Source organism: Centruroides vittatus, unplaced genomic scaffold (genome assembly GCF_030686945.1).
Source record: "Centruroides vittatus isolate TY-2023 unplaced genomic scaffold, ASM3068694v2 contig_970, whole genome shotgun sequence".
NCBI lineage: Eukaryota > Metazoa > Arthropoda > Arachnida > Scorpiones > Buthidae > Centruroides > Centruroides vittatus.
Genome location: NW_027122643.1, coordinates 226,402 through 246,648, shown reverse-complemented (window position 1 = coordinate 246,648; position 20,247 = coordinate 226,402). Strand labels below are relative to the sequence as shown.

Genomic DNA, 20,247 nt, shown 5'->3' with positions numbered 1-20,247 from the left:
AAGGTTTTTGGACAATTCTCAAGGCACCTATTTACAAAAATAAACAGAAGGTGCAAGAAAAATCAACTGAACAATTGCATTAAATACTGTCAAAAAACTTAGACCAAAAATCCTGTATAAAAACTTCACTGCACATCCAAAGTTGAATTGACAACATTTGATGATGGGGACTTGTAGAATTTCAGAAATAAAAGATAAAGTACAGCTTTCCATTACCTTTCAAATGAATATTTAGTTCATAGAGCTTTCTTTTTTAAAAGAAAACACTATTTTACAAAAATGTGTGTAAATTTTTCTCTAGATTTTCTGTGTTTTTGATATTTTCTGTTTACAATGTCAGATAATTCAGCTGAATTATGACATCGTAGTAGACTTACAAAATTTTTTTCAGTTGTTAATAAATCAATTTTGTCTAATTTATAATTTTTTAATAAATTTATATCATCTAACCAAATAATGTTTTTGAAATGTGAATAAAAATGTTTGTATTTTTTGTTTAAAACAATTTTATTTATCAAAATATTCATCTTCACATTTAATTATATTTTCCCAATGGGAAGGCAGTTTGAAAATACTGTTTTTAGCATTAAAAATTGATTTACTTTCTCTTTTGTAGTTGTGTATTTTTAAATTGTTTTCCACATATATGATTATCCAAAGTAAAAAAAATATGATAATCTGACAGAGATAAGTCAGCAGAATAGGAAGGATGAGGTAAAAGTTTCCACTCCAATTGCATTATTTGTTTCTTGTAATTTCTGCAAAGTGTGGGTGAGCAGTACCTTGTAAAAACAAAAACACCTTGGTGATTTACCAAAGATGACATTTTAGCCTTAATTTGTCATGTATTCTTTGTAGCTGCTCACTGTACAAATCTGCTGTGAAAGTTTGATCAATGTTCAAGTACTCATGATGAACAATACCTCTCAAAGTCCACCAAATACAAAGAAAGATTTTTTCAGGAATCATTTAAATCATTTATAAAAATGGTATTTTAAAACTACATTCTTATTGAAAAAGTGTAATTGAATTTTGAAGAATAAAATTATTTTAAACAAAAATTACAAGCATTTTTCTTTAAATTTCAAAAAATGACATTATTTATTTGGTTTCCTGATATTATTCACACAAATCTTAATTTTTATTTGATGTTTTTTCAGTTAAACACCAAATATCTGGTTTTTAGCACCAAATAGCATACAAAAATTATTTCATATTGGAAGAAACACAGTCATACTAACAAATCCTAAAAACTAAATCAAATTAATTCTTTTTACCTCTAACTGTTTTACTTTTTTATTTTTATATTGCCTACTTGGACCTTGTTTATTAATAGGACTTATTATACTGGTGTAGTTTCTGATTAGCAAAGAGAGGAAATCTTAGTCAAAAGTCAAAACAAACTATCTTTATTTTCACCTAGTTGACTTTTACGGTTGAAATAATCATTCGTAGGTAAGTAATACTTATGGTTAAAAAAAATTTAATACCACTTACCTAAATAAACTTTACAAAGATTAATCTATAAAAACAAAACACAGTGACAGTCTTAATGGCTAAAGTCTGAAAGCAATGACAATGACATCTGGTTGATAGGAAAGTTGGTGCAATGTTTTTTCTTCCTTGTCCTATTAGTTTTTATTAAAGTAAACCTGACAAAAATAACAAAATAATTGAAAATTTCAATATTCTAAAATTTGTGGGCAAACTTGAGACAAGAGTGCTTACTTGAATGAAAAAAATATCAGATAATGAAATTTAAACTAAAAATTATGAAATTTTGTACAGACTATTTTCAAAACTGCATTAGAACAAAACCAGAAGTTGTGTATGGGGATATCCCAATTTTCAAACTGTGTTGTACAGTACATGAGATACCTGTACAGTACAATATATTGTATTATTGTTGAATAAATTTAGTTTTTATGTGAAGCAAATATATTGATTTATAAAGCCAAATTTCAATTGATAAACTTACAGATACTTTAAAATGTTAATTGTTCAAAAATATCTTGTAGATTTTAAGAAAATGTAATATGAATGTGAATGATGATAGCTTTTTATTTCAGATCCATCAACAATTTCCATGTTCCTTTGAATTTAATGAACAATTTCTAATAATGCTTTTTGAACATAGTTATGCGTCACAATTTGGTAAGTTATTTAAATAAATTTTTTCAGAGTAAATTATTATTATTATTATTGTTGTTGTTGTTATATTTGTAATAAATTAATATACAGTTTAAAATGAAATTATTTTAAAAAATTTTAATGTCATTTGTTTTCATTAAATGTCGCACTTTATTGAGCTGCAATTTGAATAAATTGCATAGCTATAAATTTCCACTATTGCCTGTCTGTCCTTCCTTAATCTTGAGAATGGTATTAGATAAATGAAACCAATACCAGATATGGAAAGATTGGGGGCAGGAGGCCCCAATTTTTGGTGCAAACCAGAAATCATATTATTTCAATTCAAAAATTTTTCCCTAAACAGAGTTAGATAGATGACTAGTATGACTCTATTGTTAACAGAAAAACTATGATATACAGAGGCAAGACACTACCAAAATCAACACTACAAAACAATTATTTATTGTGACATCTCCACAATGCCAGGCTGCAATTTTTAATCATATTTTAAATTTATTTAATTTAAAATATTGATTAAAAATTGCAGCCTGTTCATTGTGAGGATGTCACAATAAATAATTGCTTGTTACATTTATATTTTACAAGAATAAGATATGTTATAATTGAAATATTTCATAGTAGTAAGTATATAAAATTATTTTATCTCAAATGAAAGAAACCATTCCAAGGAATAATTTTGTGAAGTATATGCCAAAAGTTGAATCAATTCATTTTTCAGTTATAAAAAAATTCTACAAAATTATATATATATATATATATATATATATATATATATATATATAATTTTAAAATCAGAACAATTTGCACTAAAACTTTGTATTTTGCAACTTATATAATTAAAACATCTGATATTTATATTTTAAAGGAACATTTTTGGGAGATTGTGACAAGGACAGGAAAAATCTTAAGTTATCTGAAAAGACTGTTTCATTATGGTAAGCATTTAAAAATTTATTTTCAGTTATTCTAAAATTCATGTAAAGTTATATAAGAGAGATCTAATTTGTTTCAAATTAAGTTGTGTATATATACAGTATATATATATATATGTGTGTGTGTGTGTAAATTCTTCAATTTTTTTGACTTCTGCTATACAGTTTACTGTTGTCTGCTTTGGTTTCTAGACCAAGAATGTTTCTTTTTATGTTCTGTGTAATTGTGGGATTTTTCATGAGTTATTTACCTATGAGGTTGGCCCTTTTGTTCTGTAATGTCTTTTGACCTGGGATCAAACAGATGGCTGCGTATATTTATCTACTGTTTTACACAAACACACACACACACACACACACACATATATATATATATATATATATACAGTCGAGTCCGCATAAGGTCACACCCGGATAACTTGACACCATCGGTTAAGTAGTCAGTTTCTGTGGTCCCGGCCGACTTACATAGGCATTAATGTTCAAAAACTTCGATTTACTCGACACTGCTTAACTCGTCACCACTGGATAAGCCAACATACTTTTACTGTCCCACACTCCAATAAGTCATCACCCCCTCCTGAAAAAATGAATTCACTCTGCGTGTAGTGCAAACTCATTTTTTTCAGGAGGGGGAGTCGATTTATTTATTAATATATAATTAATATATATTATACATATTAATAAAAATGCCTTAACATTTTATGTATTTTTATGTATAAAATAATAACAGATAAACAAAAAGAAAATATACAATCTACATCAACATCACACCAGAATCCAATTTTGCATTTTCTCACACTAGAGGCATTAAGAATCCTTAGACGTTACTTGCCAACAATTGACAATTGCGAAGATGATGTTTTCAAGGCGTTCATGATCATTGATAAAGAATCGTTACTTGCCAACAATTGACAATTGCGAAGATGATGTTTTCAAGGCGTTCATGATCATTGATAAAGAAAATTGAGACAGTTAAGTGCTCAAAACAAACAACACTCAATGAATTTTTCAGTTTTTCATCTACTGAGTAATTGTAAATGGAGGACACAATGTATTGTAAGCCTATACTACTGTATAACGCACTACTGTATTTTATTAATTGTAGTTTTGTGGTTTTTTTTTCCAACTTTGCTTTAGTCGTCACATCGGATAACTCGACACATTTCCACTTTCCCTTGGGTTGTCGACTTATGCAGAGTTGACTGTGTATATATATATATATATATATTATTTATTTATATTAATTATTAACTTCCTAATTTTTATTTTCCTGGCTGTTATAGAGGGAAAGTAACTTATGTCATTCTGGTAAAAATTGACCCTCCCAGATTTTTACACTTTTGGATTTATGACACCTTGAAATGTTGAGAAATGCAAAAATGATTTATTCTTTACTTAGGCAAGTTTCTGTTGTTTAAAGCAGTGTTTTTCAACTGTGTGTTCATGAAAAAGTTTCATTGGTCCACAGAAAAAAATATATGACTGTACTGACACAGTTGATTACAGGTGACATTTAAATAACAATCTAGAGTTACTACTGTATGTACTTTATTATATATAGTAAATCTTAATAAGCATATACAGGGATACCTCAGTTTTCGTTGATAATCCGCCCGAAAAGAATTGGCGAAATCCGAAATAGACAAAAACTGAGGCAATTATTTCTATATGAATCAATGTAAATCCAATTAATTTGTTCTAGACACTCCAAAATAAATACCAAAAACACATTTTATAGAGAATAAATATTGTGTTTAATACTAAAAACAATAAGAAATTAATATAAAATGAATATAAAAAATGGTAAATTTTTACTATGATAGACCCAATGGCACTTATGAAACCTAACCTAACCTAACTAGAGATTTTGGAAGAATGGCCATCTGGTCTATCAAGGTAAACATTCACCTAAAAAACTAATGTAAAGAATAAATGAACATTTAACATGACATTTGAAGGACTGCTGGCTCTGGAAACTTTCTTTGGTCCCATGATAGAGCTAAAAGGAAAGGAAAACAATGGAATTGTTTGGCTAGGCTTGCGGGGTAATGCTCACACAATGAGAAACAATGTCACACTGAGCAGGAAAGCATGTGGGTCTCTCTATGTTTTGCAAAATTAGTAAGAGGTCATGTGGGCAGCTGATGAAATCTGAGACACAGTTTTTGCAAAAAATATCAACAAAAACTGAAGTATTACTATATAAGTGTAATAAAGAAGCAAAATTGATAATTGCAAAAATTATTGGTCTATGTAAAATTATCCATAATTTTACTGGTCCACGATGAGAAAGTTGAGAAAAACACTGGTTTAGAGGGTCTGTTTTAATGGATTAAATTTTACCAAAAATGTACTTGATAGCATATTGCAATGCTGTAACACAGTTTGGGAATTTATGATAAAGATTTCGATTACACATACAGTACAATCAAAAATTACTGACTTCTTCCGATAATAAACAATAGCTATTCTCTGCTGCTACTTTGTGTCAGCTGATTGTTCAAGCCAGTGATGGCAATAAATTTTTAGTTACAAACATAGACAGTTGGATAGTCAAGATGATAAAAGATTCAGCTTGCTACTGTGAGGAACTCAAGATTGAGTCAGAGTTGGCTCAGAATCTTTTGTAGATGATTGATCTAGGTATGCCAGGTTCCATGCCAATTTAATTCAATGAATCAAATTGAAATGAAAGTTTTTCATTTTGCTGTTGTAGTTCTTTAACTTGTAAATCACAAATTTATCCTTTTATTTTGACTTTTATCATTATTCTCTAACTTTCTAAATTTGCTTCCAATTCCTTTCAACTGATATTTAATATTATGTTTTCACTTTTAACTGTTTTAAGATGGAGGAAATTTGAACTGTCATAAAAGTCTTTATTAATAAATTATTTGTATTTGATTTCTTGCAATTCATCTTCTGGAAAAAACAAGAAGTCAAATTTTTTTCATTCTCAATTATCTTACTGTCTACATTAATAATGTTTTTTTGGATGTTCTCTTAAACTTTGAAGTATTTTCCAAATAAGGTTTAATTGTAATGTTATGTTCTATTGACTTTGTAACTACAGTTTTACCAAGTAATTTTTCTCTTTTCCTTATCAGATATAATAGATCAGGATTTCTTTTACTGTATTAGCCCGAATATAACGCAACCCTGAATTTAACGCAACTCCGAAATTTTCATAAAGATATTTAGAAAAAAAATAATACTCATAAAAGAATTCAAAGAAAGTAAAATTCAATCAGATAAGCATTTATTTAGGTAATTATAGCTAATAACACAGGTTACATTCATGTCAATAAAATTAAGTAATGTAAAACAAAATTAATATTATGTAAGTAACAACAAAAAATGGAAATGTTTATTCAGAATCTGAACTGTTTTCAGAATGAGAACTGATTGATGTCACATCGGTATCATCAGTATTTTCATTCACGTTTTCAGTCTCCCACAAAATGTCATCTTCCATCCCATTTAAATCATTGGAAATGCAGCATTTTTTGAAACCTTTAACTATCGATTCAGGTTCAATCTTCTGCCAGGCAGTCGCAATCCATTCTCCTAAAAGAGAGACTGAGGGTTTTTTTATTTTTCCTGAAGGTGTTAATGGATGATTGTCCGATAATAGCCAATTGTTTTATTCTTTTCAAAAATTCTCTTTAAATGGTTTATTAACCACCACATCCAAGACTTGCAACTGAGAAGTCATACCACCCGGTATTATTACAAGATCGGAATTCAATGCCTCAGTTTTTTCCTTAACACTTGTCGTAAGGTGGCCTCGAAATGCATCAAGGACTAGCATGGAGCAGGAGTTTCTCAGAGAACCTGGCCGTTTCCCCCATATCACATTCAACCAGTCTAACCAACTCCTCTGTCATCCAACCTTTTTCTTGGACCTGAAAAACAATTCCTGGACACAGCTTTTCTTTGGGCATTGTTTTACGTTTCAATATAATGTAAGGTCGAAGCTTTTGTCCGTCAGCAGTAACAGCAAGCATAACAGTAATTCTGGACTTTTCATAACCAGCTGACTTCAATAAGACCGTTTTTTCACCTTTCTTATTTACCGTAAGGTCAGAAGGCATGTCAAAATAGACTGGTGTTTGGTCTGCATTTCCCATATTTCCAAGACTGTAGTTGTGCTTTTTGCGTAATGATATAACATGGCGCTGATAAGCCAACAATTTTTCATTAAAGTCGTCAGGAAGTTTTTGCGCGAGAGTTGTCTGCCGTCATAGTGATAAACCGTTCCTTTTCATCATTCTTCTACACCAACCCATACTTGCCTTAAAGTCCTTTCTAGGAATGTTTAAATTAGCAGCCTCTTCTAACGCTTTAAATCTTATGACTTCACGGGATATTGGGCACCCTTCATTTCTGCTTTTCTATTACGAATTTTAACACTCGCTGCTCAACTTCATTAAACCTTCCTTTTTTAGGTCCACTAAAAGATTTTCTTGAAGAATTTGCATTCTTATATTTCCTTAAATCTTTTCTCCATAGGCGGATGTTTACTTCTGGAACTCCGTATTTCCTCGAAGCTCTCAAGTTGTTCATTCTTTCTGCCTCGTTTGCAACCATAATTTTAAAATTCATATCGTAGGTTCTCCTGGTACCTTTATTTATTTGACTCTTTGATGAGCCTTTTTTCTCAACACTACCTTTATTACTCGCACTCATTTTTTATGGGCAATAAAGAAAAAAGTAAAGTAACCATTGCTAGTCACTAGAGCAAAAAACAAATGAAACAAAACAGTTGCGTGAGACGTTAACAAGCGGAGACATAGCCTTACTATAGTAGCGCTATGCAAACAAAAGCGCAGGCCTACTAACTAGATCACATGGTTGTTTTGAAGTGGTCGGTCGAGCTAGGAATTGGTCGGACGTTCAGTCGCGTTTCAACCTCTGTAGGAAAATGTCCTTGTTTATATTACATTCCATTACTTAAACCCGAATTTAGTGCGAGTCGATTTTTTAACGGAAAATAAATGGTCGAAAAATATCGCGTTATATTCGGGCTAATACGGTAATTCCTGAATCACCAAAGTAACAAAATTATAGTCTTTCATATAGTTCTATTCAGTATCATGTTTAACATCATATTAGTAACTCTGTAAAAACTCCACTTCCACACAAACTGATAACAGCACCACTTCCATGTTAATGTATTATTTGATTAGGAATGAATTGAAGCTGTTAGATCCAATAAAAATTTGTTAACTTGAAATTAATTTTAATTTATTAAGAGTTTAAAGTATTTTTTCAGGTCTCATATAAATCAACCTGAGGTCATTTCTAGATATTTAAATCCAATGTATGAACCTAATAATAAAGTGATTTGGCCAACAGTAGCACCACAAAGTTTGGTAAGTTTGTTTATGATATTGGAGAAACTTAATATTCAGTACTGTAATTATATTATATCGAAAATTTATATCAAATGCTATAAATATTGTATTATAAGCTTTTATATAATACTATAGAATTTTTAAAAAATACATTATATTTAAAACTGGTAATTTATTCTATTTTGTAAAATATACAGTGTGTCCAGCTATCTAGGAGATCTTTCTAGCATTGATTCAAAATGACTGCCTTCAGCAGCAATATAAAGATGCAGACAGTGGAGAGTGGCATTCTGGTGTCACCATTTCACAGGCTTCTTGTATGTGTCTCTCTAGTTTTCCAACATAATCCAGTGCTGCTGGGACTGCATCATATATTGATGCTTTTAGGTAACCAAAACAGGAAAAATCCAGAGGGGTCAAGTTGGGTGTATGGTGGCTATGGAAATGGGCTGTCTTATCTAGTGGTTGCCAAACTAATTTAGTAACCACTGACATTGTCTGGGAGTGAGCTGGTACTAAACCTGGTGTAGTGTGCCAATTCAAGTCTAAGTCATTCATCCACAAATATGTTTATTATGACTGTGGATGAATGGCTGTGCTGTTAATGAATGAATGACAGAACCAAGAAGCTGCTTACTCTAAATTCTAAACTAAACATTTAGGGTAAAATGCACTTGGTGTTGCACAGGTCATATGAATCACTCAGCTCAATGCAAAGCTCTGGAGTACATTTTTCAGTAGTACAGTTTATGATAGTTACACACACTTTTCTGGAAAAATAGTCCATAAAATATGCTGAAGGTGTTGTGATTTATTATACAGGGTGTTTCATGAATAACTGTCCATTAGAGAGCAGTGCTGGTAAGTTTGTGTTGTCACAGGGCTAGGCTTTGTTGCATGCATAGAGAAAACATTTTGGTTAATTCATTAATACCTGAGTTTAGTGTTAATGATTGAGAAAGCAAAATTAAGTTAAAATGTAGTTAAAGATAGAGTACAGATATCAAATATATAATAGATATATAAAGGTAGAGTACAGATTACAGTGATAAATTTTGTTACATCTTACATTGAAAATGGTGGCTATTTTCAACGAGGCAGGTAGTGAAGCTTATGCTGGGCTAATTTGTCAATGTTTTTTATAATTGTTTCAATAAGTTTTGATGATTAATAATTGCATCTGCTTGCATCGATCTTTAATTACAATAAATTTAACATTTAGTATATCTTTTACTTTTTAAAAGTATTTTGAAATACATTTATTAAAAATTATTACTAATGAGTTTGATAATTATAAATTGATAGTATTCGATATAATATTATTAAAAAGTTAAAGATATACTAAATTGTTAGAATTTAATTGATAATATACATAGATATGATGCATATATATATAATATATACTATCAATTTATAATTATCAAACTCATTAGTAATAATTTTTAATAAATGTATTTCAAAATACTTTTAAAAAGTAAAAGATATACTAAATGTTAAATTTATTGTAATTAAAGATCGATGCATATATATATAACATATATTATCAAATAAAAATTATTATGTCATGTTAAGTTTTTTCTAACATCAGAGTGCATATATTAATATACAATAAATAGCATTAACTGAAATTTCTGCATAAGATTATTTTTGTTGAGACTCAATTTTTAATATATTTATGATTATTGTTGCTTATATATTTTAACTAATTAAGTGAAAATAAAAAGATTATGCATTTACAGATATTATGGCCTACAATGTATCTAAGATGGGTTTGTGATTTAAATCCACAAATTGAAGCATGGCAGACGATTGCAGAGATAAAAGAAAAGGATAAAGAATTGAAATCAAAAGCAATTAAATTGAGCGGGTACATTTTATTCAATTCTATTTTATTACTGTAATATAAATTTTAACCAAATAAATTAGAATAATGAAAAGATTGGACACAAAATTGAACTGTATATATTCATTGAATAATAATTGATAATATTAATATCAATAATATATATTATATATGACTATAAAAATGTAATAAATGTTTTAAACTTTTAAAAGGATTTAAACATGAAATCTAAAATGCAATATTAAGATATTTTATTTAAAAAAATAGTAACTTTCTTAAACAATAGATTTTTTTTTCTTTGTAAACTTAGGAAATATAGTTTAGTTAATATAATTTCTTAAGTTACCAAACAACAAAATGGTATATCTTTTACATTGAATTTCAAACTATTTTTGTTCTAATTTTTCAACTATTGATATTATAGAAATGTTACAATTATTCATCTCTGTTAAATGATATTTTCATTTATTTAGTATATTTATTATTTTTGAATGACTTTTATGATTTTAGAAATATTTTATTGGCTATAAATGTTTCGAAGGAAAGTCTGAAATAAATTTAAGGTTTTTATTAATTTCTTTTTTATTGTAAAATATATCAAAACTAAGTTAAATGCTTGCTCTTTTCTTTTTGTTTTTATATTTTTCTTATAATAATGGAATTTGATTGAGATATTTGGAATTGGAATGAGTTTGAAATATAGTTATTGAATCTTGGCAGCATTATCAATGTTTCTGTTACGTCTTGTTATGGAAGCCAAATCTTTTTAATTGTCTTGAGAGGGTCAAAGACATTCCCAATTAAGATTAACATAGAAAAATTCATTACATTAAATTGCTTGTCTTCTTGTTGTGATCAAACTTTAAAAGATGAAAACTGTTTTTTCCTTTTTTTCTTATAACTTTGAGAACTATTTTATTAATTGAAGCAGGAAAACGTATCTGCTTTTTATTCATTTTATATCAAACAAATAATTGAATGTTATAGATCTATGATGGATCTAGATTATTAGAAGTATAACTATAAAGTAAGCTAGAAAATATACTCAAGAAATCAACTGTTTTCATACATTATACATTAATGTGTATCTTCTGAAGATGATTTATTTCATGAATGAATCTGGATTAAATGTGAAAAATTACATAAAATGAACAGTTGATAGAAAAATATCTGAAATCCTTCAGCTTTTTCAAAATAATTTCTCTTTTGTTGATTTTTAACCCGTTGTAAAATTCATAAGTTTCTCAATTCATGCTACAGTCAATTTAAACAAGATTGAAGTTTTGTAAGTAGCTTTAAGTAAAGGTGAAATTACATATTCAAAATCAGTGGAGCAATTTTGTTTGTTTTCCTTATTTGCAATTGTTTGGCAATGTTTTAATTTAACCGATTCTTAGTTTTATAGATTTTTGTTTTTGTTAGTTTCTGATGATTATGACTTTAATAATTTAACTATCCAGCTTAATTATCTTAACTCAGTTGTAATTACTTTAAAGTTCAGTGATTGCAAGAATATCAATTTTTTTCTACTTTATAGCACAATGCTTCATGTTGCATAAAGATGTGCTCTTTATTATCAAACCATTCTTTTATTCACAGCAATAGATGAGTTTCAAGCCAAAAATTTTGAATTTTAGAAATTCATTTATTTCCTGTAAAATATGTTTATCATCATAGTTATAAAAATCTGTAAATAATAGATATACTTATAATGCAAAATTAAAATGAAGTCTTTTTTTTTAATATTGAAATCATTGAGACTTAATTAATGTTTTCTTTGCTCAAAAATAATTATACAAAGAAAATGGTAGGAAATAAAATTATACTTTTCAATTTCAACATACATTCAGACTCATTGAATATTATGTAACATGTACACCTTATTGCTAAGAATCATTTTACTGTTTTTATATGATTCTCAGCAATAAGGTGTACTGTACATGTTATATAATACTTTTCAATTACACATACATTTTCAAATTTTATGATTTCACGAACAAAAATACATTCTGATATTTTTAAGTATTTTTGTTTTATTTATATTTAATGTAAAGTTTAAAATAATCATTTGTTCACACTACAGAAATATTATTTCTGATATTATTATGATTTTAACATTTTTATATATTCAATGAATATATCTTTATTAAAAAGTACAGTAGAAACTCCATATTTATGAGGATTGTTTGTAAAACTTCTATAAATATAGATACTATGAATATGGGAAGGGAAAATGTATTGAAAAAATGTTAAGAGAATGATAAAAATACATAAGTAAAAATAAAAACATATTTTCAAATAAAGAAGTTTTTCTATTACATTTCTAATCTCTCTCGTTTTTCTTATTTATCTTATGTTAGATTCATTTATGACAAAAGCAAAATCAACCATAGCTATTGATTTACATTCCTGCTAACAATCTTGCACTGTAATTTTGTCTACAGGGAGGGACATTACTTCTTTCAGCTTTCTTGTTATTGTACAGTTAGTATGTTTGTTTATATGACATTATTGATTGAAAGGCTAACTAAAATTTTATGAAATATAATCAGTGCCCCAAAAGTTTTTGGAATGAACCTTTTTCTAAGAATAACAAGCATATTACTATGCTGTACTGTACCTTCAAAATGGTCTTCTTGTGCAATGATGCAATGGTTCCAATGGTATTGAAGGTCCTCAAAGTAGCTCTGAAACTTCTCTTTTGTAATGGAATTAAGTATATACAGCCTATTGGATGAATTACACATCATCTGTCTATCATGGACTGTTTCAGATGGGGGAATAAAAAAAGGTCATGGAGACAATTCAGGTAAGTAGGAGATGAGGAAACATTGTCACCTGTTTTCCAGTCAAGAATTGTTTGCAACAATAAGGTGGTAAGTGATCTTGTGTTAGCAAGAAGGCATCACAAGAAGAGACTGATGAAGTTTGGGGTGACAGCAGTAGAGATTTTGCAATAATGGCTGCAGAACATCAGTAGATGTATTAATTAACAGTCTTGCTCTGAAGAACAAGTTTCTTATGCCCAATATCCCTTGCATCAAAAATCACTCTGTATGGTTTTTGTCTTCAGTGGCTGCCTGACAATTCTTTTCAATAGCAGCGATCCAAGACATTTTCACTTAGCACTTTGTCATTTGGTTTGCAGGTTGTATTGACAGTACCAGGTTCATCTGTTGCAATGATACAGTATAGTAGCATGGGGTCATGATGGACAGTTTCCAGAAGATCAATGCAAATCTCAACATGTTCATATTTTCTTGGTTGTTTATAAAGCCTTGTAAAATACAATAGTATCTAAAGGAGCATGCTGTATGGAATCATCTGAGAAAAAGGCTCAGTCTGGGAACTTCTGGGACAAAGGTTCTATACTGTTGATTTTTACAATGCAAACTAATACAAAACATAATGCTTACTATTCATATAATTGCACTTACTTAATAACCAAAGCTGAGATAGTATCAACTAATAGTGAGGTTGAGGCCAAAGTTTTAAATGCAAAAACGTGTATGTCGGACGTTCAGCGCCGCTTTCCTGTAAACCTAGAAGTTTGACAATGGTGTTTGGAAAGTCAGTAGAATCATGCTTGACATTTCAAATGCCATTGTCAAACTTCTAGGCTTACAGGAAAGCGGCGCTGAACGTCCAATGTACACGTTTTTGCATTTAAAACTTTGGCCTCAACCTCGCTAATAGCACAACATGAATTACAAAGAACACATTTAAGAGAAAAACATTGAAAATCGTTTTATTCTCTTTGTTTGTAATTTTGTTATTATTGTTAATTCTTCTGCAAATAAGCAAAGTTTAGCTTTATAAATATTAAAAATAGTTGCAAATACTGAACTGTGAACATATGAAAGGCATGAATGTGGAATTCTACTGTATTTTGAGTATTATTAAACAAAATTTAAAAATTAGGATGAATTTAGTAATGCAGGGATTTAAATTGCCATTTATATTGATTGCTTTAAAGTTGAGTATTTAATTAGCATTGAAAATATAAGTAATTTAAGTCATTTAATTTGAAAGATGGCAATCTAAATTTTGAGAAATTTTTACATAAACAAACATCAAACACTCATTTATAATAAAATTTAGGAGTAAAAATTTCAAATAAATAAATATACTATTATTCCTTATTTATATTTTTTTGTTATAATTATTTTGCTATAATAAAAGTTATGATTTAAGTTTATTTCTAATTATAATTATTATTATCTTTTAATATCATGCATTATCATTTTCTCAGAGGATCAAATCACAGAATATAATGTGTAGGAATATTTAATGAAATAAATGTAGGAAAATTTAATTTTTTTAAATTGCTCTTTGATAATTGTTTTAATTAAAATATATTTCAATGTAAAATTTAGATATCATTATATAAAATTAAAGAAGTATTATATGAAGAGTCTGACAAGTACTTCTTATGTTCACAAGATTTGCTGATGATTTAGATTTAACTCTTAATGTTAATTATAATTAAAATTCTCAAACTGATTATTCTATTAGAAAATTATTACAAATATTTCATAAAATATTTAAGATGATATTAATATACTACTAAACTACATTAAAACAGCAAATTGAAATAAAATTCCTATGTTATATTGTTTTCTGTTTTTCCTTTTTTTTTTATTTTATTCTGTTATGGCAACATGACATATTAGTGATCATCACCCATATATCTGAGGGGGGAATGCCTTCAGGAAGGTTTTTTTATGGAAAACTGGCCCCTATTTAGGTATTACTAACACGAAGAAAACTCAGAAAATTCCATGTGGCCAGACTGTTGGCTAGATGCAAACCCATGACCAACTACCAGTGTTTAGTGGTTTTATCCACTTGGCCAATGGTGGGCTTTTTCTTTTTCATTTAATAATTCATATCCAGCAGCATGTGTTTATGTATATAAAATTGAGTTTAAATGATTTTACTTCATGTATTTTTTTATTACAGCAAAATGAAACAATCTTATCTTTTATTTAGTACAATTCCCGGATTTATGCCATTATTGACGAGACTATGACTTGTCTATAAAATCCCGCTGCTGTCAACAGCTGGACACCTTAGAGGTATGAAGGAGTACATGTCAGGAGTTGCAATTTGGCACAGAGTATTTGGTGCCCAAATCATGTGCACATAAAAAAAAACCAGACTTGTAGGTAGTCAAGAGACCGAGAACCGAGACAAAATAAAATACAAAATTGGAACACTGTTTCTATAAATAGGCACTAGTGCGAGATTTGTGTATGCATTGCTTATTGGGAAGATCGAAATGTGAATGTTGCGAAATCAAATTTTGACAAACATGTGACACATGTTAAGCATGTATTATTTTGTTCTCATTTCGCCGTCCTGCGAAATGATGAGCAACATTGGGACAATTCAGGTACAAATATCTTCCCACTTACCGTAGCCAAGATCAGGCTTGTGACAATGCAATCTATCGTAACCATGGTGGAAACAAAGCCCGTTGTAATCTACACCGGGACCCTGAGTACTGGTGTTGGCTTTTCCTCAGAAAATGGTGCACAGTCAAGTCTTGAGTCTCCAAGACATAGTCTCGTCCCAAAAATGGCCTTGCCATTTTACTTGTATCAAATTAGAAGTAATATTTTATCAAAAGGATAAAAATAAAAGATTTGAGTATATGATGCAAGTTTTTATAACTGAATACAGTAAAATGTCAGTGTAATGAAATTATGAAATCACTGAAATACAGTTATTATAATGATGTTTTGTTACATTGAAATATAGTCAAAATGCCAGAATGTTGAACAAAGTTAATAAATAATGAAAAAAACACCTTGAGAATAAGGAAGCTTTAAAATTAGTTTTCTAGTAGTGCTAGTTAGAGGAAATTTCATTATTTTAAAATTTTATAAGAGGCTATAGTGATCAACATCTTATTTTTATAATTTTTGTTTCTGCTCTGTGGAATTAAGAGGGTCTTTTAATCATGCCTGTTATGAGTTCAGCAAGGCTCACAATGGAATGGCCAACTGATGTGGCATAGGACCTGATGTATTCAGATGAATTATTCAATGAAAGATTGAGCAAATTCTGATTTGAACTTGAGTTCTTCACAGTAGCAAGTTGGCTTTATTATTATTTTGACTATCTGACTGACTGACTGTAATTAAAAATTTATTGTCATTGCTATCTTGAACAAACAGCTGACAAATGACATAGTGGCAGCACTGATAATCATATTATCATCTCCGGAATAGTTGTTAATTTTTGAAAGAAGTCAGCAATTTTTGATTGTACTGTATGTGTATCAAAAGCTTTATCATAAATTCCTGAACTGTGCAACAGCATTCCAATATGATACATATCATTATTTAATATAGTTACTATTATTATGCTAAAGGAGTTTTACCACATTGAGAGGTGCTTGTTGTTTCATCTTATCTAGGGTGCTTAGTACCAGTTTTGTATTTGGCACATCTTTTTGTTTTATCAGAATTTGCATTATGTTGACAGCATCTAAAATGGTAATCTTGGGTTCATCATCTACAATATTAGATGAATTCAAAATTACCATTTTGGATAATTGTGCAATAATGATACTACATATGAAATAAATCAACAGGCACTTTTTATTTTAAAGGCATTACAGGCATTATTTATTTTACTGTATTATTTATTTATTCAGAATTGTTCTTTAGAATTAAAATCTTTTAAAATGTTGCATCAAAATATATATATTTTTGGTTGGCAAATTAATTTCAATGGGAAGACTAACAAATTCATTAAAATTCATATATAATTACAAATATTTTCTACAAGTATATAAGAACTGATTCAATGGCATTTATTTTCTAAGTAATATTTTTATCTATTTAATCAATTTAGACAAGTTAATTTTCTATTTCAGAATATTTTTTAAGGATATGAGAAAAGTTTAGCAAAAGTTACATTCTTATTTCAAACAATGTGTTAAATGGCTTTTTAAAATAGAATATATTTTTGTAATTAATGTAATTTATATTTAAATTTTGATTCAAAAAATATGATTAAAAGTAATCTACTGATATTCACTTTAAAATACATATTATTTTATTCTAAATTGAAAATTTTTCTTACAATGAAATGTGATTTGATCTTCAGGAATGAAACCATACCATTAATTTGCATGTATTCTAATATATAGATATATTTTTGTTTTCTTTTTTAAAAATAAATTATATTTCATAATTTTTATTTTGAATATGAAATTTGTTTTTAGTTTGAAATTATTTATTTTCAGTAAGTTGCCATAAATAGGTAGGTTTTTAATGAATTTACAACTGAAAAGTACCTTAAAATTAAATAATGTATGATATGAATTACTTTCTTAAAATGTATGTGTCTGTACATATAATAAATTTTATTACAGTACTCTCAAAAATATACAATTTATTGACAGTGTCTACATGTAAATTATTATATTCAAATTACAAAATCACATACTATACGAACAATTTTCTAAATTAAATAATGTATTAAGATAACAAAAATTAATTTTTATGTCAAATTAGTTTAAACAATACAATTGAATTTTATAGAATTAATATGCTTTAAGGTTGAATCATTATATGCACTTGTAACAATGACAGTTCAACAAGTTTTTCAAATAACATACTAATTTTAACTTATAACTGTGTTAAATAATCTGAATTCAAGAAATGTAGTAATATACCAAGCTAAAAATAAATAAGAATATTAGTTCTGTGAATTCATAAATTTAATATATTGTATAATGCATTAAACATGAATTCATATTTAAAAGGAATTTTTGGAATAAAAGGATGGAAGGATACAAATCAGAGTCATTAATATAAGTGCTGGGCAATAAAATAGAAGTTAAATGAGAATTTAAATCAAAAACAAGGAGTAAAGAGGAAACAAATAGCAAAATATTATGCTAGATATATGCTGGGCGAAATAAAAGAGAGATCATTTATAAGAGCGCATAATAGTAGAAAAACTAAATATATGGCAATAGAAAGAAAATGAAATAGTTTAAAGATGGTAATAAACAATACATATACACTTTAGAAAAATGAAGGTTGTGAAAAAAAATTAAAAATTAAAGTGAACTAAAGTTCTAGCATTACAATGAAAATTGAAATCGGGAAAAAAAAGAATAAATTTTACATAGAAATTTGTAATGTTGAAACAGTCTAATTGTTTGAATATATAGCTAAAGGTATTCATAAATATTAGTATGAGAAAATATAAAATGCATTCTGTATTCACTTCAACTGTTTTGTTATTTATCCTAGTTTTTGATTTTATACATTCATTTACAGTGCTATGTCTGAATACATAAGATTTATTTCTCAAACATTAAATTTATTTAGGCAAAGTATAGATATGTAAGATGAATACAGAGTTAGTTAAATGCATCTTCAAAGACAATTTTAATTTACAGTATGCAAACATTAAATTTCCCCACCTTCTAATTGCAGATTTGAATGTTTTCCATATAAAAATCAATTATTTTAAATACTTGGTAACAAGTTTTCCTTGCAATTGCTGATCTATATGACTTTATTGCAACTGCTTATAACCTTTTACCAATTTAATCTTAAAAATTTTTGTTTATATTATTCTTATAACATAGTTATCCATCTGTTTTTTTGCTTTTTTAAAATTTTCTTATTTTTAATTTTTAATTTAAATTTTTTAAATCTCTTCTTTTGTTTTATATCATTATTTGGAAAATAGCTTTTACTTATCTGTTTATTAATAATGCTCATGCAATATTCAATAATGAACATTATTTATTGAACATAATAAATTTATAAAAATTCTGAAAATTAAATTAGTTATATGATGAAAAAGAGAGAAAAGGCTGATATTCTTCTAAGAAGTCTAAATTTGATATTTTTTAAAATATGTTTTTTAATACTTTAGCTTCAGCAGATCTTTATGTAGTATTTGTGTAACCATAGCACATACAACATTAATATTTTAACATGTTTTTGACAAAAATAGATTGTTTAATTTTAATTAGGATTGTATATGGTGATATTTGAAAGTCCAGATTAAACTTATTTGAACAGTCAGCATTAAAAAAATTAATAATCCTCTGTCCTATTTAATAAGATTTACAAATTTTTGGTTTTATTAAATTATATAAAACCAAAATTAACAAGAAAAACAAGAGCTGTTTGCTACAAAAAAACCATAGTTAAAAACCTATTTGTTAAAGTGCAAATGCAATTATTTTGGATTGTGTTTTTGATTTTATATAAAGATAAAACTTCTCCACTATTAAGTTTTTAAATAAAATCATTGAATTAGGATTTTTGTCTTTTATATTTTGCCTCCAATAAATATACATAAGTTAATTGTGATCTTTTGAAAGATTATTGGTGAATATTAAATTTTGAATTCATTCAGTTTGGAAGAGAGTTTTCCTTCTTATATTTTAAATTAAATACATTATGTAGATAGATATAAATAGTTAAGAGAGAATTGATGTTAATTATTATTATATTACTTGTTTTGTCTTAGAGCTGAATAAGTTTGAGAATTAGAGATAATATATAAGATGTTTATTAAGTAGTAGTCTTCTTTATTTGTGAAATTATTATGCTTCTTTATATTTTTAATGTTGTATTCTGTTAATATAAACTTTCTTTGTGATTATTTTAAAACTTTACTTTTAAAGAATAATAATCAAAAGCATACTTAACATTAATATGTAGAGGGGTATAAAAGTAATTCGTATTTATTTTCATAATATATTTAATTTAGGAAAAATTTTAATGAGGTAATAAGATAATCGATAATTTGCTTTATTTATTTCTAAGGTTAATATGAAAAATTCAGACCTTTGAACTTTGTAGTAGATCTAAGTAAATTATTTGAAAATTGTTTAATATGATATCATTATAAAATAAAAAAATATATATTTTTAAATCGTTTATTTCTAAATTACCTTGGAACATTAAAATTA

The 20,247-nt window shown here is 27.7% G+C and overlaps 1 protein-coding gene across 2 annotated transcripts in view; it reads left to right on the top strand.

Moving 5' to 3' along the window:
- LOC136985437 (myotubularin-related protein 9) overlaps positions 1–20,247 on the top strand; it is a 64,968-nt gene that overhangs the window by 41,649 nt on the left and 3,072 nt on the right. For both annotated transcript variants that reach the window (XM_067282725.1, XM_067282724.1), the window contains exons 10-13: positions 2,070–2,154; positions 3,020–3,089; positions 8,365–8,464; positions 10,186–10,313. In XM_067282725.1, the coding sequence (XP_067138826.1) occupies positions 2,070–2,154; positions 3,020–3,089; positions 8,365–8,464; positions 10,186–10,313 (383 nt within the window). The remainder of the gene's footprint in view (positions 1–2,069; positions 2,155–3,019; positions 3,090–8,364; positions 8,465–10,185; positions 10,314–20,247) is intronic.